Consider the following 24,947-nt stretch of genomic DNA (forward strand, 5'->3'; position numbering starts at 1 on the left):
AACAGAAGAAAAAAAAAAAAAAAAAAAAGGAAAATCCACCTTGCTCATACAAGAAATGTTGGTTTCACACCATTCCATAAGGAAAATAAATAAATAAATAGAGTTTCATTAACATCATTACACTTAATCATATGTGCAAAGATAACCAAATATTGCTGTGTAAAGCTGTCAGAAGGCATGTTCGAGCCTTGAATAAATTAACGAGACAAGCGTGTTCAAAACAAAGCTGACAAAAATAAGAAAATGTGAGTAAATATAAATCCATTTATGTTTTCCAGATGCTGTTTAACTGCCTTTACAAGTTCAGTTTTTTCCTAGGGTACTTTCCCTTCCAGTAAGGTTCATTTCTTACACTCTTTCACACAGTGTTGTGCCTTCCTTCCCACCCTTCTCGCCAAACACCGTAATGCTCACCTGCTTTCAGAGCTCCTTCCTGCTAATGCTGCCCTGCTTTTGTCTGAACAAATGCGGTTATTGCTTTCTTTGCTGCCATTGCTCCTCATGTGGCAAAGGGGCACGCTGAGTGAAATGGCTGAGCCACTGCTCCCCTATTCCCTGCAGCTTCTGGACATGAGTATGTGTTACAGGCATAAATACACCTTCATTTGTACCGTTACTGCTCTCAGAAACTTGGGCATAAAAATGTCTTTTCTTCTTCATTTTTAAACCATGGGTGAGGGCTTACTCTCTGTAACTCCTCGCAATATTAGAGGCAGTGACATGCCCTTTAATCGCCAGGACACAAGGCTCTTCCGAAAATCAGTACAGGATTCCCCTGACAGCAACATCCTTCCCGAAAATAATTCCTTCGAACGGAGCAGAGGTCTCCCCACGACGCATTAAGAAGGTGTATACTCACACAACACTGAGCCTTTCCTTTAACACATACCTACAGATAAATTGAGATGGTTAAGGTACAGCTTTATCACACCTCTGTAGCTACTACCCGTGCATTTAAGCCACTGGGAAAGCACTAACAATTTCTCTGTAATTTCATGCATTTTATTGCAGTATTCAAGAGAAGACTGAATGAGTGCTGCAGTAACGCTGATACTGAAATCAGCCTTTTTATGCATAATGAAAAGTTCATTTGTGTTATAAGCAAACTGGTGCAAACAAGCCACCAGTGGCTTCAAATTCTCTAGGTCACCAAAATTCATCAAATATTTTCACACCTCCCAAGTTCCAAACATCCTGACATGCAAGTAAAAGCCCAGCTTCCAGCTCTTCCTCGCTTTCCACTTAGAAAAGTGGATTTAGAGATGCAGCTACACCTAGTGATCAGCAGCAGAGCACAGCAGGCAAACTCACGAAGACGCAAGTGTTTGTGCACTACAAAAGCAGAAAGCAGTGAACAGAGGGGGGTGAGGAAAGTGACAGAGTAAAATTTATTAGTAAACTTCTTTTTTTTTTTTTTTTTTTTTAAGCATATTGCTGTACACTCCAAATTGGTTTTGTTTTCCTCAAATGTTTTTCGATACATTGAGAGCTTTACATAATAAATCAGAAATACACACTTGGAAATTATCAGCAAACTCAGATGAAAGAAAGAGGACTCTCAAATTTTCCTGCAGAAACTGAGGAGAATTAAGGCAATTCAGGTGCACTCACATTAATGAACAATTTATCCCTGGGAAAACTTTCAAAACCCCTTATCTATACACTTGGGAGCTGAAAGGCTCATAAAAGCACGTCATTTTCTGTGGAAACACCTTTAAAACCTAATGATGATACCTCAAATAAGCATTTGACAATGTTACTAATAAGCTTCAAGCACAAGTGGCAGCCCTCTGAAGTGATATTTCCTTCAGGATGAAAGTTCAACGTGTGAAGTACAGGATCAGTGTGACCCCACCATGCCACCAGACTTTGTCCCATCAATCCTACACCTATTGTGCTCACCCCACTGGTCAGTGAGATGGAGACCAGAAGCTTCCTCTCTCTGTCCTAACCTGTGTTGTGATGTGCTTGAGGAATTTGTCCCTCTAGCTGTCAATCTAGCACCTTCTGCGAGCACTAAACAGATTATTTTCCATAAATTATATACTGCTATATTGTTTCAGGACACTGTAATCTATTTTGCTCACGAATTCTGATGACCACTAAACCGAGAGACCGAAAAAACACCACAGGAATTTTCCAGCGTTATTACATCCTTGTAATCTTCTGAAAGGTTTATTTTTAATTTCTGGTGTGGTTTCATTACTAACTTTTGACACCAGAACAGCTCAACGGTATGAAAAGAAAACCCCACCGCACGGCGTCTTTTTTGACAAACCCTGACGCTTCCAAAGCCAGGACTATCATTTAATCTGATGCATCCTTGGGTATGTCCTAGTTTACAGGGAAACACAAACTTTATTTCATGTTCCAAGCTGCCAGAAGTGCTTAGAAATACAGACCTACTCGAAGCTGATCCTTCAACTTCCTTCCACTAACTTGCTGGACTGTTTTAAATGCAATCACTTAAATGCACAGCGAGTGCTGGGATACGGGCTCGCAGGTGGAGTAAGCAGTGCAGGAAAAAGCAGGATTTGTTAAAATAAGATATAAAACAAACCCACGGCTCTTTGCTGGAAAAATGATCAGAATAGCTATCAAAGGCTTCCAAACACAGACCCTGAATACTCTGACAAACTGCTGTAAAATGAGTAAATTACACCAGAAAGTTTTTACTTTCTACACCTTTCTCCGATTGCCAGAGGCTTCCCTTCAGCTGGGACAGGACCTATGAAGATGTAACCCATCCTCTTTCTTTTCATCCTCCCTCTTTGCTGCCACCAAACATCAGCACCATCACGGTAAGTTCCAACTTTAGCATGTCACGCTTCTTCCTTACATTTGTTTTTGGAAAGTGTGATTCTTGCCTCCAGAGTGCCTACACCCAAAACCAAAACAGGGGAAGATGAGGCACAGCATCTATTTAGAATGCAAGGTTTATATTTTAAGGCCATGAAATAGCCTGAGGACTACTATTCTCCACGGAAAACCTTTGCTGGTCCCTAAGAAAAATGGGTTTCAGTTTTTGTACAGCACTAGCCCTCCCGTTCTCCTCCTCACAACCACTGCTAGTCCTGACACAAAATCACTCCTCCAAGCACTTGCAGGCCAGCCCTCGGCAGAAGAAGTAAAACTTTTAAAACCAGCACCACAAGAAGAATGTGTTAATACACAGCCTTGCTGCTTTCTATAGCAAAGGAGAACAGAGCGCTCTAATAATAGGCCTCTCTAGGTCAGACTCAGGTTATAAGCAAGAAGCACCAATTTCGGGATTCAGGCTGTGTGCAAATTTAAATCAATCTGAGCGCAACGCCTCTATAAAAACACAGTTTCTGCATTCTATTACACATCTCCTTGCCTTCAATTTCAGTTACCCGTGCTGGTATTTGACAGAACTCATTACATCCAGACCTCTCATTTCACAGAAGACCTAATATTTAGGCTTACAATGTCCCTTCTAACTTTCCATCTCCGTGTTTGACCTAGATCCCTTGCAGGAGTGCGTCGCCTCCCCATGCCTGCACAAGCTCCCGGGGAGAAGGCAGGAGGAATACGGCAGGCTCGGGTGGCGTTTCAGAGGATAGCACCACCACAGCTCAGGCACTTTGTAACGTTAGCCTTTGGTCTTCACATGGCACCACTTAATAACATTCATACTAAAATCATTAAAAAAAAAAAAAAAAAAAAAACAACTTAGGTCTGCTAGAGTTTCTCAGGAACAAACAATCTGTTCTCGCAGAAAGACCCCAGCTACTTCTAAAAACTTTTTTAAAATAAGAAGCACTGCCCATATAAGACAATGTTTTCAGCAACATCTCTTCAATTCAAATTCTTGAAAACATTTGCTTCTTGAACCAATGAGTCCAGAATTTTAAATTCTTTAGTTAAGGACTCAGAGAAAATCTCATTGTTATTAACTGTTAAGCTGCTTTCAAAAGATTACTTGAAAGCTCCCAGGCCTTAAAAAGCCAAGATCTGATCTTTCAGTGTGATTATTCTCTAAATAAGAAACTCAAATAAAACAATAGCTGAAGGTAATGTTAGAACTAATCTCTGTCAAATAAATCAATCATTTTTGGAAAGGGTAAAAATAAAAATGGAACTAGAAATGCCAAAGATGACTTAACTCACCCACTGCTATTCTTTGCTTCAAATATGTGTGGAGTTGGTTTTCTTTCTTTTTTTTCTTTTTTTTTTTATTCCTTTTTTAAACTTTTGGCAGGTTATTCATACAACCCCCATCAGCAACAAGGGACGGCTAGTACAAAAGCTAACTGCCCAGCTCAAAGACGGATTTTTGTGTAATTTAATTTCTATGACACTGATGCATCACACTTAGCAAAAGCAACAGCAATTTTTTCCCCTAGGCAAAAATGCCTCCCAGGCATGCACTTCAAATGGTAAAGTACAAAAATGGAAATTTCATCAATTTTGGTCTGAGTACCAAGAATTGATATTGAAAAAATAAACGATGCACACACCTCTTCATGGATAAGCTTTCCATTCAATATTTAACATCCATGCACATATGCATGCACGGGGAGAAAGCAGGCCAGATGCTGCACCCCGTGGCATCCTCTGCAATCCCGTTTCAGCCTGTAGATCATGGTGTCTCTCCCTCAGAGCTCTGGAGGTGCTGGAATCGCCTTGTGCAATAACTGGATCCACCTACGGGCATCACTGAATGGTTTGTGTTTCCTACGGCCGCGTGTGGCAATGGAAACGAAGACAACATGAATGGTGCTTAAATGCTGACTCCAGCATAGCATCAGCGTATCACACACACAAGTCACTTACATATCCAGAAGAAGAGCTGCCCTAGCTCAACTTTGAACAAGGAGTACAGGAGTTTGTGCAGGTCAGCAGTGAGTTACAGATTTGTCTTCATAAAGGAAGAGCTCTCACTGAAGCCCGGACACTAGACTTCCCATATTAATGAGTTATAGGGCTAATATACATGAGTTCAGTTCCATAATTCACTACAGAGCTCAGCTTCATCCTACCACGACTGTTTGGAAAAAGATTTCATCATTCGTATATCTCATCTCGGTGCTAAACATCTCTCTGCTCAGGAGCCCTCTGTCTCACCCGCCGTAAAAAACGCGGAGGAGAATTTAAGGGAAATGCAGCTGCATACACAAAAGGTCGCTGGGACCTGACATAAACCCAGATTTTTCTAGTTTTAAACGAGTTTAAAAGCAGACCACGAACTCTCCCCCCCCCCACCCCATAAAACTTGCTCTAGCCACAGAGCCGCACGGGAGCAAGGCGTGCGTCCAAAACACCCAGCAAGCAGCCTGCGCACCCAGCGAAGCCTCAAAGCCTCGCTCCCCACCGAAGCTGACTTCTCATGAGCTGAGGACCAGATGTCTCCAATTTCTTCACCGTACTTTGCAGCAACTTCGTGCTGGAAACAGCCCACGACACACACATCCCTCCCTCTCTCCCCCCCCCACCCTCCCCGAAGCGAGCTCGGCGCGCTCCGCTGCGAAGGGGATTTCACAACCCGGATTCCCGTCTGAAATTACGGGTTTCTTCGGCCCGGAAAAAGGACGAGGGAGCAGCGGGGGGCTGCGAAAACCCACCCGAAGACCCGAGGGAAGAGGGGCTCGCCGCTCCGCCGGCTGCCAGCCCCGACAGCCCCACACACGGGGGGGGTCCCCCAAAGCTGCGCCCCGCCGTGTCGCGGCCGCCCGACGGCGGGGGCTGCTCGTGGGGGGCTCCCCTCGCCCCTCAGCCTCCCCGGCAGGGGTCAGGGGGAAACTTTTGGCAGGGGGGATGCGGGGAAGAGCCGCAGCCCGAGCGGGGCACGGCCCGGCCCGACCCCGCCGGCCGCTCGCCCTTCCCTCCCCTCGGCGCCCTTCCCGTCCAGGCGCACGCCAGCGGCATCCCGCCCGCCGCCTCCTCTCCTCCTCCTTCAGACACTTTTTTTTTGTTGTTGTTGTTGTTTTTTTGTTTTGTTTTTCCCCCGTTTACAAAGCGGCTACGAAGTGTACGAAGTGTCAGCCCTGCCAGGGTGTGTGTCCCCCCACCCCCCACCCCGACCCTTACCTGTGAACGTCTGCGCTCCCGCTGCCAGCAAAAGTCCGGCCAAAGTAAGCAGGCAAGTCCCAACTTTCCCCATATTTCCACCCCTTCCTGCCGCGGATCCAGCAAAGTGCCAAAGTGTCTGCCAAAAAGTCGGAAGCTCCCCCTTTCGCCCCCCTCCAGCCGCTGGGGCAGGCGGGGAGGGGGCGGCCGGGACTCCCCCTCGGGGCTCCCCGCAGCCGCTCTGTGCGCTCCTCGTCCCCTTCGGCTCCTCGGGGTGCCCGGAGAGGGGCTCGGGGACCCCGCGGTGCCTTCCTCCGGCCGCTGCCCTCACCCCGGGGGCTGCCTCCCCGCCGGCTCCCGCTGCCCGGAGCCCGGTGGCCGGGGCGGGTGTGTTGGAGGGGGGGGGGCAGCCGTAATGCCGGCGTCTCCCCGCCCGGCGCCGCCGCCGGTCCCGGTTGAGCTCGGCTCCCTGACTGACTCGCGGTCCCCCCCGGCAGGCGGGCGGGCTGAAGGGAGCGGGGAAAGTCACGCCCAGCCGGCGGCGGCGCCGCTCGGCCCCGCTAGAGGGCGAGGCGGTGCGGGCCGGGCGCCGCGGGCGGCTCCGGGGGTCGCGGCGTCCCCCCCCGCCCCGCAGCCCCTGTCCCGCATGGGGACAGCGACCGCGCTCTCCCCTTGCCCCCTGCTCTGTCACAGCGGGGCAGGGATGGGTCACTATTCAACGCGGGGTTTTCCCGTCAGCGTTGCTTTTGGGTTGGTTTGGTTCCTGTGGCCGCGACCACCCCCCTCCCCGTCGTCGTCGTCGATGAATGGCGGCATTGGGATGGTGCCGGGGGACCGAGCCCCCAAACGCGTGCCCTGAAAGTTGAGCGCCTCGCCCCGGCTGCGCAGGGCGCCCCTGGCAGCCCGCCCGCCCCACTGCCCTGCCGGGGGTGGGAAATGGTCTCGGAGGGGCCACACTTCAAACTGAGAGGAAAATCCTTTAAAAACGGAGCTGCCTTTCGTCCCTTGCATGCTGAGGGTCCCGGGTTTTTGCTCCGCGGCCCTCTCCGTTTGGGGGATGCGGCTCCTGGAGTCCCTAACCTTCAGACACCTCAATAATGTGTTTATTGGTTTTAAACCTCTTCTTTCCGACCTTGGCATCCAGGGGTGGAAGTATTTTTGTTGGCTATCATCACTTTCAGCTAAAGCTTATTTATTTATTTGTTTCTTTGCTTGTTTTATTTCAGGTGCAGGTGGCTGGCCAAACTTAACTCCTGTTTATTCCCTGGGGTCACAAACAAAACGGTGGAAACAAGAATCAAAGTAGTGCCGCAATTAAGGGTTGGAGCTGGCAAATAAAAACCACAAAAGCTCGGGTTCTGCGTTGCCTGTTTTCTCCAGAGCGGGTCCTTTGTTTTTTTTTACGATACCCTCATGTGTGCTTAGCTTCAATCCCGTTGCCACTGAAGCCTTAGCCCATCCCCCATGCAGTTCTGCAACTTACAGCGCATATCAAAGATGTATCCGTATCCTGTATTATATTTACACAGAATACATCCTCTTTAAAGTTAGGCCCTTCAGCTCCGTCCCCTCCTGCGAGCCCCCCAGCCTCTCTGCTGTCAGGGCACTGTTTTAGCAATGCCCGTGTTAACCTGATGCCATCTCCACGAAGGGACGTGAACTTTTTCAGATGTGTGGGGTGTAAAGGCAGCAGCTACCTCCTGAGTTAACACAAGGGGGCAGAATAGCATTAATTGTTGTCTTTCCTGACGTCAGACTTTTCCCTTGAACTGTGAGCATTTTCTTCGTCTATTAATTGCCTGGAATTTCCTAGTTGTCTGCGCCTCCCACCTCCTCCCAGAAAAGTTCTTAATCCCCTCAGACCTTGATAACCTATGCTATTTTCTTTTTTTTTTTTTCTTTTTTCTTTAGTAGAATAATAATTCTACTTTTTTTTTTTTTCTCCCATGCATAATTTATGCAAACTGTATGCTCTCTAAAAGCTGCAGTTACAGCATCTCTACATTAGAACCTGTAGCTAGTCTTGGAAATGTTCCTTGTGCAGCTACAGAACTGTTTTTAAAAACTTAGTAAGTCTCCTAAGTAATTTAACTTACACTAAACTTAATTTTCAAACGTATCTACTAATAGATTTGACACTAAAAAATCTACGGTTAAACTAGTTCTTATGCCAGTGATGACTTCTCTCTAGTTGTAATGACCAGAAACACATAAAAAATCTAGCTCTAATCAGCTAATGTCAGTCTTAACACAGAGTGATAAAGTATCACGTCCAGACGTACAGCCTTAACTCTGATCTGTCTTTTTGACAGGGAAATGAAAACTTCATGCCAACATTCACTGCTCTCTAATGTTTACAGAGGATGATACAGAAAGTCAGCAAGTTCTGTGAAAGAGTAGGTAAGAATGGTCACAGTTATAGAAGCAGTAGGAATGAAGTCATTGACCTTCAAAGACATAATCATTCTGTTTTAAATAAAATAAATCAACGAAACAGTTAAGCTCTGGGGAATAGCTAAGACAACAACATAAAACACTGGTCACACATGGCTGATCAGCAATCATTAGCTGTGTTTCACTGAGTTTTGATACCAGAGTGTGTATGAAAACAGTCCAGAATCAGTACCAAAAAAAAGAATTAGAACATCAAGAAAACTTTAGGCATAAAACATACTCGCTAGTGGTTTGGCTCCAGAAAAACCTTCAGGAGAATTCATTAAGAGCTAAGCTGTGACTTGGAAGAGGATTGGAAGCATCTGCAGAAAATAAAATAAAATAATTTTACTGATTGTTTCTTATTGGCAAACAGATAATTTGCATCTGTTCTTGAGCTGGATCATCTCAAATACCTGATGACAGTTCCCCACATACACACATTTCAGCTCAAGAATGTAGAAGATCATTGATTATTCCTGCTGAAAGGGGTCAAAGAATGAGGCAGTTGAGTAGTAAGACATAGGATAAGAAGAAAAATGAATATGGAAGTTGGCATAACAATCTGTTTTCTAGATTCTGATGTAGGAAATGCACAAAACCTTTATTGCAAGTTTTTTGCTTTATTTTTAAATACGGATTCTTTTGTATTCACTGGGGGGAGATTAAACAAGTTGATGATAAATGATGAATAATTGCACTGTTTATTACAGAAACTGGAATGATTCAGTTGTCCAGCATGCCTAATCACTATCTTGCAGATCCATTTCCAGTATTCCAAATCTCTGAGCTACTTTTGACAAATGATTTTTGAAATTTCTAAACTGATAGAGAACTGTAAGTGTTGTTGGTGAGAGGTCCAAGATCCAGAAGCTTATCGTTATGTGGACAGGGAAACAAAAGCTTCACCAATGTCAAGGAAAAGTTTTTATGGGAGGCATATGTATAGCCTTAACAGTTATACATACCGCATTTGTCTGTTTAGCTGTTAACTTTCCTTTAAGGCATTAATGATATTCACAGTGCTGTTCGTTCTATATTACTGGCACAAGAACAAATAAACATGTCTCAAATTCCATAAGACAACATAGCCATCCTGCATAATCCATAGAATGAAGTCACCCTTTCTATAATGATATGAAGCAGGGACACTCTCTTGCTCATGTTACAGCACAAATAGAAAGGTGAAGACTTATTTTCAAGTGTTGGAGGAAAGCCCAAACATCCTTCCTTTTTTGACCCATAACAATGCTGATTAAGTGGCCAAGAATGTGGGCTACAAGGCTGTAACCTGATCTTCTGGATAAGCAGCAGATAATATCACTCTCACAGCTCAAAGCTATTTTTTGCACTGGTCAGGCAGGAATGATTTTTTGCTAGCCCACTTGATCTCGTTCTAAAGCTCACATACATAAAAGTTCATGAGTCTTTCAATGACCCTACTGTTGGAATAAGTAATTTTCGCCAAGGGACCGGGGCACATTTTCTTAAGTAAGTACATCAGTCCCAGATCATTTGTGAAAATAAGATGTGCTTTGCTAGAAAGAAGACAATGATTCAAACAATTCTGTTTTCACTAAACCTACTTAGCAGCTGCAGTCAAATTACAAAGCCAATCCTTGGTAAATCCAAGAAGACTGTTCAAGAAATATCATACCATCTCTCTAAGTCAAGGAAGAACATGCCAAATTTCAAAGGTTTTACCATTTGTTACACTTTCTTCTTAAATACAGAACGATTTAGTCATCTTAACCAATGTTCACTTATCCTTAGGTAGCTTTATCTTCTCACCCAGATTTTGACTTCACCTTTTGACTCTTCCCCTTTTCACTGTTGATTTTTGTATCAAAAACTTCAAAAAGAAAGTGTGTGTATCTGTGTGACAGGACCTACTGATTGCATTATACTCATATTTCATAGTGTTAAGGACATCTATATCCATAGATGCTGTGAAGGTTTAATTTATATTAATAAGTTATTTCAGTGATAAATGTAGTGTTCTGAATAAATATTCGAGTGTTCATTCAAAAAGTCATATCTGCCTCTTTATTAGAGGGGTAGAGTGAGGACATAGTAGTGTCCTTAAAAGACCACGTCCACCCTGCACCCTGTCTTTCCCTGCCTCAGAGGAGCATCAGAAAACTCCTTGGAATCTAAGGTCAATCTAAACCAGCTGCAAAAGTTGCTACAAAATGTTTCATCTTCAGCAGAGGCTCATCATATTTCTTGCTTACTGCTGGGGCTTGCTGGCACTGGAATTGATCCCTGGTCATTCATTTGGCACTGTGATATACTAATCACAACCATGGCTGCTTCCTTACTAGATACTGTAATCTGTAATATGACTGCATTTTTATTTTTTTTTTATCATTTTTTTATTTTTATTTTTTGGTACTGCTAATGATTCACGCAAGCATTGATAATGATTGGTTTTGTACCAAGGACACCTTGCCTAATTCGCTTGATCACTGTGGAGTTCAGTGGCAACATGAATAAATAAATAAATAAATAAATAAATAGATGAATAAATAGATGAATAGATAAATAGATATATAGATTACTAGATAATAGGTAAATAAATGAATAAAATCTTCTTTGCTTCCAGTTGATAAAAAGTAATTTATGATAGCTGAGGAAATTCTACTGGTCACTCATGGCCTTGATGTTAAACCATAGGTGGGAACTGAAACAGAAAACACATCCAGGTCTTTGAAAAAAAAATATTTAAAAGACTGGAGGAAAACATTTTTTTAATTATAAAATGTTGAAATAGAAGTGAGGAAAAGATCTCAAGTATCCAAGGAAAACGGGGGAGACTTTCAAGATATGAATGTCAGGAGGGGAGCTAAGAGCAACAGACAGCACTGTACAGAGATGGTTACTGCTATTTCAAACCCTAAAACACATCATTGGTTTGTGGAATAATATCAATTTCATAATCTCACATTTTGCTATAATGAGATGGATAAGACAGAGTGTAACCTAGGCAGGTAGAAGCACGTAAGGCTTAAAAAAAATAGTAATAGTATATGCAGTGCTGTCCCTTCTGCTTGAAAGCAAAGGGTTTGAAAGCAAAATACATTTCATGGCTTTTATTCTCTTCCAGCTTCCCACTCGCTGTAAAGAAAAGTACCTTGACTGTTCTTGCACTACGGTTCATAGCTTCTCCCAAAACATGTGTGTCCTTAGCTACGTCTCTGTCAACAGTATCAGGTGGTACGTACAGGAGACAAGAGAGCAACATAGTTCAAATGCCTAATACTGTTAAACAAACACCTGCTTATGCCAACTGAGAGTTTATAACCTTCAGGTTTTTGTATGACTGGATAGGATTGGTCAGGAGCAGAAAGAGACAGAAACACGGCATTGATCAAATGCAAATACTTGCAAATATTCATATATTCAGTCTTCAAAGTCTGTACAAATACAGACTGTAATATCATCTTTGTCACTCGCTGCTTTGATCTTGTCATTCATCTGGGTTAACATCCTCTTCTATTACAAATTTAGGCTTAATTTCATTGTCTTCAAAGTTCTGTACTGATCTACCTCTCCCTACTTATTTGAGCTTCAAGTTGCTGTTCTTTCAGTTCTGTGCTTCTATAATCAACTGTGTCAAGGAATAAGACCAAAAGAATCAAAATTTAGGAGATAAGCACTGTGAAATAAGCTAATTTCTCAGTCTTCCAAGACAGAGCAATTGTTCCAAAATAAATTAACACTTGGTACATAATAGAAAAAGCACACGCTGAGTTACACTGGCAGAGCTATAGCATATTTTTTCTGCTAAAAATATCCTAATCCATCTTTCTGTGTAAATGGACCCATTTCCAGAGTGGATTTCTTTGCAGGCTCCCATCAGATGGTGCATTCCCTTTAGCAGTAATCCCTAGAAGTACTAGACAGAAGTTTGTTTTCCAAATGTCTTCATGTATGAGGCAGAGGGGTGAAGCAGACAACTGGTATAGTAATGTCTGATGCCGTCAGTGCTAACATTGACTGATCACATCTGTAAGAACCCTTCAGATGGTGTGTTCAATTCAGAGAAAATATTCCTGATATCTTAGGTTCATTCCACCAGATATTCACAGGTGCAAAAGCCAACTGAAAAGCCATATTCAAGGCCATATGTAAGATTAGTTTTCTTTCTGCGTGTGGACTTACCTTGAGTTCATTCAGTCCCATACATTTTTTCATCAATAGCTTTGAATTAGCATCAGATAATAGTATCTGTGCCTTAGCATAAGATCGAGTTTTTCCAAAAGCTCATTCACAGCTGATTAGGAGTTTGTGAAACAGAAGCGAAGTACACAGCCTCTTTGTTTCTCTTCTTGGGTCTTAAAAACAGTCATTGATAGATGGGATTAGAGATCCTTCTGCCTCTTCATTACTAATTCTAATTTAGCAATGTAGCATTCATGTTGTCAACAGCACCTCAAGACAACTCTCTACTATTAGTTTGATGTGATCGTCATATGAGATGCATGAGATGTTATTAAACTGGATCCTATTGGAACTTCAAGATAAGATTATTTTTTTTTCCTACAGCTGTAGTTGAATAGAAGGAAGTGCACTTTTCATCTTGTACTTGTCTTTCAACAACAACAACAACAACAACAAAAAGATATATATTTTTTTCCACTGTGAAGTCTACTTTAACAACAATTTATGCTGTTGCAGAACGCTGTGATACCATCTCATCTGAGGCAGTTCTGAGCAGGCAGACGCAGTAGCCAGTGATGCAGAATGCATCAAAGAGGCTGCATATGAGCACGGGTGTAAGTACAATCTCTCACACCATCGCCCGTGCTGACATCAGGTTTTTATCTTAATACGTTATAAAGCTGCGGATACAAAATTTATGGCATAATGATGACAACTCTAAATTGCTCAGTTAGTGGCAATCATTTGTAGAATGTATTTTATATTTGGAAGTGTTTGGAGATCTTTTGGAAATAAATAGTAATACTGGCTCAGGGGAGCCACAATCAAGTTAAAGGGGTCACATGTAAAATCTACTTATTCGATACTTTTTCTGATTCTTTGTTCTATCTTTTTTTTTTATTATTTTTCTGCTTTTTCAAAGTGGGGAGGAATGTATTTTGATAAATTTATGATTGAATTCTTGTTGGTGTTCGTTTGTGCAGAATGATGAAGAGGCGTGAAAGTTAAATGTGCTTCATACCATCATTTTTTCCTCTTGATTGCTTTCATACCAACAGCAGATGTCCAGCGAAGGGACACAAATATTTCCCTTTAGCAAGTCATTCCACTGAAAATAATGGGAGCTTATTTAAATAGTGTGGCCCTGAGGAGACAAAAGGGTGAGCAAGCACAGGAGTGAATAAGAGCAGAAATGTACTCAATCAAAGAACGACTGTATTTGCATGCAGTTTAATTTTTTAGCAAGGTACAGATAAAAAAAAAAAAAAATAGTAGGAATCCAACTAGCCATTGATTTATCAAAGGCATCGGGAAAGATAACTTGAAATTTGTTGTGACCATGAATGCTATTGATTCTCCTGTTCTGTGCACATTAGTGCTAAAAAAAAAATCAATTATTTAATAATTGATTTTATACTAACTGTTAAATTATTTTATTAAGTCCAAATTAAGACTTATGATGAATACAAATGTATGTGATAAAATTTAATGCTGAGATAGATTTCTCTCGCAAGTTTAAATAACCATTTTGATGAGACAAGAATGATTACCAAAATAAAAAGCATGATAAATAAAAGGCAGGAAGGCTTTGCAGATGTGGTGAATCATTATATATTACTTTGCTTTTCAGAACGAGTGCTGATCCTGCTGTTGCTTATTGTGCAGAATTTTGATTAAAGTTAACGGGAATTCTAGGCACAGGAAGGCTGCAGTGTATTAGACATGTGTGGGTTGTTTTTTTCCCCTTACACCAGTACTAATGAAAATTACAGATGTGTTTTGGAGCAAAACCACTAATAATAATAATAATAATAATAATAATAATAATAATAATAATAATAATAATAATAATAATAATAATAATAATAATAATAATAATAATAATAAAAAGTCTTGAACAGCCAAATTGAAAGGGCTACATAGCAGTATTAGTTACGGTTCTCAGAAAGATGAATCTCTGGCAAACGAGACAGTGCTGTTTTCTCCCTTCTCTTATGCATGGATCAGGTGCAAGGGTTGCTGACAAGAATTTTCTCATTGTGAGGAACTGACCATTCGTTGTCTGAAGCTATAAACTAAGGGTATATTGTTCCAGAAAGAGATAGATGCTAAACAAAGGGGGCAATAAGTTTTCATCACAAACCCTTATTTTATTACAGTACAAAAAAAAATATATTAAAATAATACTACTAAAACTCAAACGCCAGTAATCTATAAAACACCTAGACTAAAGCACTTATATAACTGCAGAGATTTGCCTCTGCCAAATTCAAAGGTTCAGGTGCAAACAATGAATTGACAGAGCTCTTCAAATATATGACTGAAGGAACAGTACTGAAGTAACCTTTGTGGCCACAAGCATTGCAGATATGAGTTAAGAGTTTCTTAGATTAGAATTGCTCCCTTCTGAGCACCGATGCTTTGTTATAACCTATATTCATATTTGGAAGTAACTGCTTCTGTCTACCTCTTGTCTATAAAATCTCTGAAATGCTTGGAAGGAAAAAAAAAAAAAAAGAAACAAAAGGATACACAATTTTTGTAATAGAGTAGCTGTGGAAAAACTCGAAAGGAGAAATCAGAATATTTTTGCTTTTTAATGATCATGCTAGAAGAAGAACAAGCCTGTGCATGATTTGTCTGCCTTAACTCTTTCCCCAGTAACACTGTTCCTGTATGATCAAATCCTGTTCCCAGTGAAATCAATAGTAACAACAGTTCAGCTCCCTCAGCACTTGCGCTGCATTTCAGGATATTAAGCACCATCCTAACCTTGTGGCAGCTCCTCGTTGTCCGTACTGATTTCACTAAGCAGCTATGCAGACATGAGGCAAGAAGTAGAAGGCCAGGCTGAGGTGTGCTTGGTCTCTTCATGAAGAGGAAAGCACACAGGGCTCCTGAACGCCATGAGTTCACCATCGTGACTTATGGGAGCTACCACATTTTGGTGACTCAGAAGCTAATTGAAGCAGATGACCAGCACAGTCTGGATGAATGATGTCAAGACGAAAATAAGGAGCAATAGGCTGCCCAGTTGTGTACATGGAAAGACATGGTTCTGTCCTAATCCATTCCCCAAACCATAGGCATCCATGGACCAGTGTGTGACGGTGGCAATATTAATTTAAAGCATCTTTGTGTTGTAGTTCACTGTCAGAAGGCCATGATTTTTGGAGATGCCTTCCTTACATCACCTTTTTTCTTTTTGATTCCTTCTACATTAGGTTGTCCTCCCTATACCACAAAAGCAGTAGACCAAGCCCCTGTTGCCACAGTTCTAGGAAATATGTTAGTTAACACTGTAGGTCCCTGATTAGTCTCCTGAAAAGTTGTTCTCCTATTTCCCATTTTGATAAACATTTACTAGTCCTGGATTCTTATTCCAGACCTGAACAGAGGGGAGGAACCATCCCTACTGACTAGTACCTGTTTTCTCTCATCCACAGAAAAAAAAACACTTTCTAGCATGTCACCTTGGAGAAAGTCACAGCATGTGGCTTTTCATGTGTGCCTTTTATTTACAGGAAGACTTCTTTTAGAATAGCTGCTTCTCCTTTGATCCCTCTTGAACGTATAGTAAGGTAAATGTCCTGAGGACAGTGTCTGATAGCATGAATGACACCAGTCCTCTCCCTACAACTCCACCTCACACAAATTCTTCCCAGTGGTGCTCACTCTGAACTTGCTGCAGATGTGACAAATGTCTGTAACAGGAAAATGGGCAACTTCTCCACAGTTTCACTGAATGCAAGCTCAGACAATGCTGTCCACAGACTTGGTCCCACTGGCTATCTTTGGTTTTGGTTACACCGTCTTGTGTTTTTTATTTTAATGCTTCTGTCATGTCCTGTGCTAGGAACAAAGAGGTCAGCTAGTCCTTGTTTCTCTGGAACAGCGGCTTCTGTGGAGAGAGCAGAAGTCCACAACACACAGGAACAAGATTCAAACAAGTGACACTTGAACCTTTCTCATGACCCACTGCATTGAAAGATATTTTGAAGTTGCAGAGAAAGCCACAAAATCTCTACTGTCTTAACATAAAATGTTCTTTTAATGAGGAATAGAGCCTTGCTAAGTGGACTCAGACAGGAGTACGAGGGTTCCCTGTGCTGTGGATACTTGGGACTCAGGCTGAAAACTGTAAATAAGCGATCTTCTGATTGTACATTTAATGAAGTCTTGTCTGGTAATGCTCTGAATGGAACATTGAAGGATGTAAAAGCAACATACAAGGTTGCATACATTGTCCATAATAATAGTAACAGAAAGGAGTGTCTGTGTAGTGTGCAAGAACAGGTCATGGACAGAAAGACTTCCACAGTCAAGGCCTCTGCTTCAGTTTTTCCCCTAAAATCAGACTGGAACAGACCAGAGAGAACATGGAACCTCTGTCTTTGGATATTTTCAAAGCTCAGCTGGACGAGGCCCTGAGTAATTCAATCTGACTTTGATGTTGCACTACTTTTCAGCAAGAGGTTGGACTAGATAACCTTCAGAGGTCTCTTCCAACCTAAACCTGTCAATGATTTGATGAGGAGCTGCAGTGACAGATGGTTTCCTTGCTCATAAACTTCACCAAGCCAAGGGGAATTGTGCAGATCACAAGGAAAAGTACAATCTGAGGACCGGGATATCAAGTGGGTGCTGGGTAATTACGTTCACAATATCCTGAGTGAACATCTGTGTAATTAATATGCAACTACTGAAAGTCTCATTGAGAGCCTCTGGTCTGTCCGGACAGTCTTTGGTGTGCAGTAGATCACTGCTGATATGGAACAGGAAAACATCATTAGCATGGAGCAAGTATTGACACTCTGTCTCAGCCAGCCTGCCCAGAACATCTGGAAACTCAGACTTTCTATCAACAAGAAGCTGATCTTGTGCAGAGTGACAATGAAAACTGCAGAAAGAAAGCAAACACTGGGCATGAATCTAGAAATGCCTGGGCTATGGCAGATGCTGCAACATGCCTGGAAGATCTCCTTGAGGTTACCCAGCGTGGTGGGAGGGAGATTGAGAAAAGGTAGTCAACAGTGCTCCTGTCTGACAGAAAGGCTTTGTATCCAGAAAGGAGAACACGAGGCGTTTTTATTCAGGCTTACCATTGTATTTTTGAAAATGGACTTGAAAATGTTAGGAAATGACACCAGGGCTTGAACTAGTCTCTCCCTTGGTAGAATGAGGATTGAGAAGAAGGGCTAGGCAGGAGGGCAGCAGTGGAGACTGCCTTGCACTACTGGCCTGCTGAAAAGGCTGGCTGGGAGCATCCTGGGCCTACATGCAAGAGGTCACAACTGCCTGCTGACCCCAGGCTCCATTATTCTATGTTACTTTGAGCAGAAAGCATATCTGTAAAAAATGATTTCCAGCAACAGTCTAGGCCAAAGTGAAGGTGTGTGAATGCTATCTAGCTTGATGGTGCAAGTCAGAACTAACTGTCGGATTCACTTGTCAGCAGCCCCCCTGCCATCTTATCTCTGCCTCCCCTTGTTTTGCTCCCACCTCAGAGGTGTGCAGCTGAACCTCTGGTGATACCGCACTCTTGTCTATTTTGTCTGTTTTGGATTTAGGAGTCCAAGAAAGAAATTCATGGGGTCTGGTTTTCCATCTCTCAGCAACATCCATGAGGCTTTGAAGAAGAGGTTCACCAAAACACTTCTCACTTGTATCTGAGGGAATAGAAGGTAGAGCTGAAGGCTTGTCCCTAGCTAGGCTGTCAAAGAGAAGGTCCTCTGCCTGGCAGGACTGAGGCTGCTGGTGGCTCTGGGTAATGATACAAGGACAGTTTGTGTGAGCCTTGTGCTAAGGGGGAGCTCTGGTGAGCCTTGGGTCAATGCCGAGTGGAATAGCTTTCCTGCAGCTACAGCAGAGTGGATTTGTGGGACCATGGATTATGCTTTCTGTTAGTGGGGATGATCTCGATGCTTTTTGCATTGCTCTCTCACTAACTGTGAGAATAATAATCTGAAAATGGTTGTGAAGCTATTCAGCACGAGTGACCTACGCAGCGCGTTTGGCCTTAAGGCTATCACTTGAGGGTGCTCTTGCAAGATAGCACAGTGTTAGCTGTTGAAGATACAAAAAGGAAATAGCTGCATTTGTTCTTTTTCTAGGTCCAGTTTTGAACTTTGTGTGTTTGGTTCTGTTAACAGTCACTAAGTGCACTGATAAAAGAATATTTTTGATTTAATATGTCTAAAATGAAATCTAAAAGGAGTTGAGAAGGACTGAAATTGTAAAACGAGTGGCTTCTTAAATCAAACTTCCATAGATTTAAGTCAATATTTTGGTTTATCAATATTAAGAATATTGGTTGCACAAGAAGATAATGTAAAAAATGTTACAGTTTTGTAATGATCATTATGCCTCATGTATGTTTAAATTGCAAAGCTGTCAATCTTCACATTGTAAAAAAAAAAAAAAAAGAAAAAAAAAAAAAAAACAGAATTACATATAATGCCTCCTGTCATAACTTGACAGTATTTTTGCCCACTTAAGGTTACCTTGTCCAAAACCAATGCTTAAATGCTTAAATCTTCAGTCACCCAAAGTTGTGTTCTGACCTTTATAAATACCACTTTGCCATAGATGTGCTGCAGCTTCTTTAATCACATGGCCACAAGACTTCCATCACCTAATAGCAGAACTCCAGCTGTATTAGGTCTATCCATCTTAGATAAATATAAGAGAAAATGTCCCTCACATTCACTGAACATTTTAGGTTTTACTGTGAAGCGAACATTTCTGGGCTGCTCCTGATGCCCTTGAGAACAATTTTTCTCATCTTTCTTAATTCTTCTCTGTGATACAGTTTCTAGGAAGAGACACTGGGAAAAATACAAAAGGCAGGGGAAAAAAAAGAAAAAAAAAAAAAAAAGTAGGGGAAGGATAGCAAAGAAACAAAGCAAGGAAAGGTGCAGTTAGAAACCAAAACAGAACCACTGACAGAATGGGAAGGTATGAGGGGGGAGAGGAATGAGAGACTTGGAATAAAGGGACCAAAAAAATGAAGAAACAATCGTGACTGACACATAAAAGTGGAACTTATCAGTGGCTAACATGAGTATTTGAAACAGCAGTGATCTGCTTGTGTTTCGTTGTCCTTTCTGTCCAGCCCATTTGGAAGAAAAAAATAACCTGATGAGAGCGCTAAATGAAATACCGAGAACATTCTGATTATACATATATATGTTACATGATTGCTTATGTAATGTTAATAAATTACATTGATCATGTAAAATGATAAATTATGACATTTATCTTTATGAATTTGCTGAGTTCTTTAGGTGAGAGAAATCAGAAAACATCGGTGGCATTCTCTTGGCTCTGCTCAGAGTGAAACGAAATGTCAGTGTCATCATAAAGATGAATTTTCATGTGTAATATATGCTTAGTATTGGTTTTATGATGAGTTACAGTCTATAAAATGCAAACTATTTTAAAGACTAAGAAATGAATGTTATGGGTATTACTCATACACCAATAAAAGAGTTTGCAGAAGACTGATCCAATATTAAAAGAGAAGTTTTCATGCATAAATGGGTTTTGAATGCTGCAAGATGTGGGAAAAGAGTGCTTCTTTCAGATGTTGCAATGAAGTGAATTGTAGCTTTATCAAATTAGGAGGTCTGCTTTGTACTATACACTGAGAAGGTCTTCTGAGTTCACATTATGTCTAGAAACTGCGTCATCCTCGGGAGCTGGCTTGCTTGTAAAAGACATTTAATACTTTTCTGGGGAAAAATAGATAAATAAATAAATAAATAGATGGATGGCAGAACTCAGGGCCACCAATTCCAACTAGTGACATTATTTCTACAGGACTCCCGGTTTACCCCCAAGGACCAGCGATTTTCCTGGTCAGATTTAAGCAGGAGAATGATGGATTAGTGTGAGTGGTGATGTTTTCATCATTATTGAACTAAGGTCTGCTGTGCAGGCAAGAGTAGGACATCATTGTTGCATAAAGAAAGCTCAGGGATGGAAGAAGAGGCTGATCAGCCTCTCTTGCTGACAAAAAAAAAAAAAAAAAAAAAAAAAAAGAGAGAGAGAGAGATTTAGAGAAGAAATCAGTTTAGATTAGGAGAAAGTGTGGAAAAGCACCTGTGGATATTGAGTCCTGCAAATTAAACTCAAAGGCATTTCTTTGCTGAACCTGAATTCCATGTTTTTCAGGCATATAGAAGAGTATAAACAGATCTGCACACCACTCTGTCACAGTGTGTAGCTGGAGGGCTTGGGAACATGCAGATGCTGCAGTAAGGGAGGCTGGGAGACTAATTCTTTTAGTTAGTTAGTTAGTTAGTTAGTTAAGGATGCTAAGCATCTAGGTAAGAAGTTGAAGTGTGTTAGTTTCAGAACTAGAAATTGTAGAAATTATAAAAGGACTCAAAGCAAAGGCAATTTGCCTGGAAGCATGTGGAAGTGAGCAAATGGCAATTTGCACATGCTTAATGGATAATGAGGTTAATTTGTAACTTACACCATATTCCTGTGTACCTTCCTGTTGTATATGTGCTGGTGTGCAGCTCCAGAGAGCAAGCACATTTGTACGGGAATAATTAAAACAGATCCATGTGTATGTGACCCATACAGACATTCTTGGCAAGATTACCTGCTCCTAGGATCGTGTTCCTGCTAGTAGAATGCAGCTCTGATTTCAATTCGACAAACTTTTCACTGCTTTTTAATAACAAATGACAGATTATCTGTATGTGAGACAATGCTATACATGAAGTACGTGGCTAAAATGTCACACTTATTGAAGGAAAATTGTTGTCAAAGCAAATGAGCATTTGGATGATACAATGATAAGAATAATGTAATTAAATTCATTTTCCTACCACTGATTTTATCACCCCATTTTCCACACTATTCCTCCTAGCCACATACTTTGTTTCATTCCAGATTTACTTATTAAGAAACAGTGGCTAACATTTGCTATAGACAATGCTGAAGAACAGGGTCCTGGAATTGTTGGAATAAGGTTTAATTCATCTGACGAAGTAGGAAAGAAGAGAGGGAGCAGCTGATATAAAATGGAAAAGCCCATGAACACAGCTGGGTAAAGAACTGGGGGTGAGGAGACAGATGATCAAAAGGACTTGGAAAAAAATTAAAGGAAGGGAAAATGAAAAAGACACAACAAGGATGAAAGCGAAAGAAGGAAAAAGGATAAGAAGGGGGAGAATGAAAAGGAGCCTGTTAATGGTAGCTGGAGATAAAAGAGGAGAGGGAGGATAAAGCATAAAATGAGACTGAATTTAATTATGCATACTTTTCTTTAAATGGCCATCTAGCCTCGAGCCCCATGTGCCAAGCGCCTGTTTCAGTTCGATTGGTAGAACAAGCAAGTTGCGTGTCACAGCTGAAATATTTAGCAACTGTGGTATACTGAAAAGCATCCATGGTTTTCAGAGATGGACTGGGCAGGATTGATGTTGGGGACCAGGCTGCTGAAGGAGCAGAGGGCTTCTTTCCCCTCCCCAGGGAGTGGAGCCATACCCTTGGCTATTTTGCTCATCAATGGCCCCCTTGTCAGGGGTTCAGCACATGATCTGCAGCCTCATAGGACCAAGGTGGTCGGAGGACTTGAATATTTGGTGAAGCTCGGGGTATATGTCTGATGGCAGTGCTTTGCCAAACTACAGCTGCAGCCCTTCCTACTATGCCTCTGCCTCCAGCAGCATCCTTTGCTATCTGCTGTGCTTGTGGCAGCATCATTCCTCCCCCTCTCTCTACAGGAGGCACGAAGAGGGGAACCGAGGAAACATTCTCCAGTCAGAACCAGTCTGTTTTCTTTAGGACTTTGTTATGACTGTGCAGCATATTTACATAATCAGAGGAGTGGGGCGAGAGTTAGGAATAAGGCCTTTGCTGTTTGGAATTTTTAGGATTAGGGTCTGGCTGTTACTTAACCCAAGTATGAAGACTTTTTAACAGTTCTGTTTTTAAAACCTTGCATACTGAATTTGATAAGCCCTGAACATCACACATTCTTAGATGAAGAGATCTGCCTTTCTCCTGTTGGAGTGGTATGCTGGCACTTAAAAGGAGCTCCATGCACTCCTGAAGGAATAACTGATCAGGGAGGCAACCACTGCCATGTTAAGAGAGGACTGACCTCTCCATCTGAGGCCCTTTCTGGGAGCAAACCTCAAAAGAGCCTCCATGAGATGCACCTTCTTTTTGTCCTAAATATTCTCAGGTAAGAGACTAAAAATAGTTTATTTTCTCCTGTTCTGCTCTCTCAGAGACAAAACACCATTGTCAGAAATGTTGAAAGGAGTACTCTAGAGTCAAGATGACTCACAGCGTTGAACTACTCTTCATGATAGGGATAATAAGATTTTACATTTTGAGGCCTGTTTTCCAGTTCAATCAGCATCAACAGTCTTTGTACCTGTTTTTCTCAATATCTTTGGTACTGTTACAGACCATTATTTTTTTGATATTTTGTGGGGGATCTTGGTGTCTAGTGTTACCGTGTAAATAACATGCACAGAAATGTGCAAAGCATTTCGTTTTTCCAGGTATGTATAAATTATAACAAGACTAAGCCATCTGCTAAATAGTGAAGTCATGGCACACCCTAGCCCCTGGACCCTTCTGCCTCAAAAGAAGGTGCAATGTAATACCATTTCTGCCTACCCAAACTTGCTTTATTTTGAAAGGAAAAGCACACAGAAGATGCGGGTGGATGACAATGGCCAGGACTCACAGGACAATCCAAGAGGATGCACGTGCTCATGACACCAGAAATTTAGTCATAACAGTAAGACTGATCTCCATCTTTTTCTCCAAAATGCCACCTTACATAAGGCTATATTAACTTTATTCAAGGCTGTAAAGCCATAGCTATATTAACTCTGCTTTTTCATTAGCTTTCTTTCCCCTTTGCCCTTTCATCTTATTTTTCTCTCTCTTTTCTCTCTCTTTTCTTCATTTCTTGTAGCTGTTATTCTGTGTCCTCTAAGAAAAGGTTTCTGAAAACTTCCTAATATTTTCTAAATGAGCTCAACTTCATTTGGCATAGAACTCAAGTGCCATCAGCCCACTGCTGACATTTTTAACACAATTTCAGATTCATCTCCTCTGAACCTCTGTTCAACACACTTGCAAGGTTAGAGTTTAAGGGGTGACCTTAATGGGATATTCACATTCTGTTAGTTCACAATTTGTACATTACTACCCGTTAGACAGTGAGTTGCTTATGTTTTAGGACTAAGAGAAAAAATAAGGAACCACAAATAAGGAACTTGCCTATTGTTGTGAACTTCAAGAGAAATATAATATTTTATTTTTCTGTACTTTTGAGGTAGTATTTCAATTTACCCAAGTTTTTGCTTCATTAATATTCCCCTGCATAGGTATATATAAGATTTGGCATGTACCTCACCTCTTTTGATGTATATTTTGGACAAATAAATGAGGAAAAAAATCCATTTTAACCACCAAAGAGATCGTTTGAGTTCCTCCAGCTATTGCAAAAATAATTAGCATCTGAATTTGGTCTTCTTTTCTCACAGTCAAGAACAAAACTAGCAGTGGAACAATGATCACAGGGTATCCACCAATTGGTTCTGTGTACTGGCCAAATAACTTTCACTTTATTTTAAAATAACATAAAAAAAAAAAAAAAAAAAAAAAAAAAGGACAAAATGTGTCCTCTCCTCTCCTCTCCTCTCCTCTCCTCTCCTCTCCTCTCCTCTCCTCTCCTCTCCTCTCTTCTCCTTCCTTCCTCCTTTCCTCCCTTCCCCTTCCTTTTCCCCTTCCTCTCTCTCCTAAATAACATTTCAGTATTCCAGGCAGAATGATAAAAAAAAAAGCTACCAGAGATTTAGGGAGTTTGCTTTTATTCTAGAAAATGTTGAAAGCAGACATTTCAACAATTCATTAATTTTCCTAAGAAAACAATCTGCTTCATAAACAGACTATGTTTAACTAAAAACTGTTTTGGTGTTCAGTTCCTTCCAACAGCTTCCATACTTGTAAAATTGGCATGGCTACAATATTGTATTTTTAAGATCATAAATACATATTGTTCTTCTTCAGGCAGGAAAGGAGAAAATTGTTCTTTCTACTTCAGTCATTAAAATAATGTTCAAAGTGATTCACACATTTCAAATTCAGATTTCTGGGTTTTTGTATTTGTTTTATAGGAATTTGAAAACAAGCCCTAATAGACACGCAGAATCTCAATGTGACAAAGGAGTAAAGACCTGTCACTGAATCATATTGTATGGTGAGAGAAAATGGTAAAAGTGTTATATGGGGAAGAAAGAAATCACTACTGTGGAAATAAAATGTAGGGTGCCTTA

The 24,947-nt window shown here is 41.3% G+C and overlaps 1 protein-coding gene across 5 annotated transcripts in view; it reads right to left on the reverse strand.

Annotated features, from left to right (window-relative positions):
- The window catches only part of PTPRM (protein tyrosine phosphatase receptor type M), a 462,170-nt gene extending 455,682 nt beyond the window's left edge, over positions 1-6,488 (reverse strand). For all 5 annotated transcript variants that reach the window (XM_082753666.1, XM_082753665.1, XM_082753667.1 and 2 more), the window contains exon 1: positions 6,052-6,488. In XM_082753666.1, coding sequence (XP_082609792.1) covers positions 6,052-6,124 — 73 coding nt within the window. In that variant the 5' untranslated portion in view covers positions 6,125-6,488. The remainder of the gene's footprint in view (positions 1-6,051) is intronic.
- Positions 6,489-24,947: the final 18,459 nt, after the last annotated feature.

This window comes from Aythya marila (genome assembly GCF_965140915.1).
Source record: "Aythya marila genome assembly, chromosome: 2".
Classification (NCBI taxonomy): Eukaryota; Metazoa; Chordata; class Aves; order Anseriformes; family Anatidae; genus Aythya; species Aythya marila.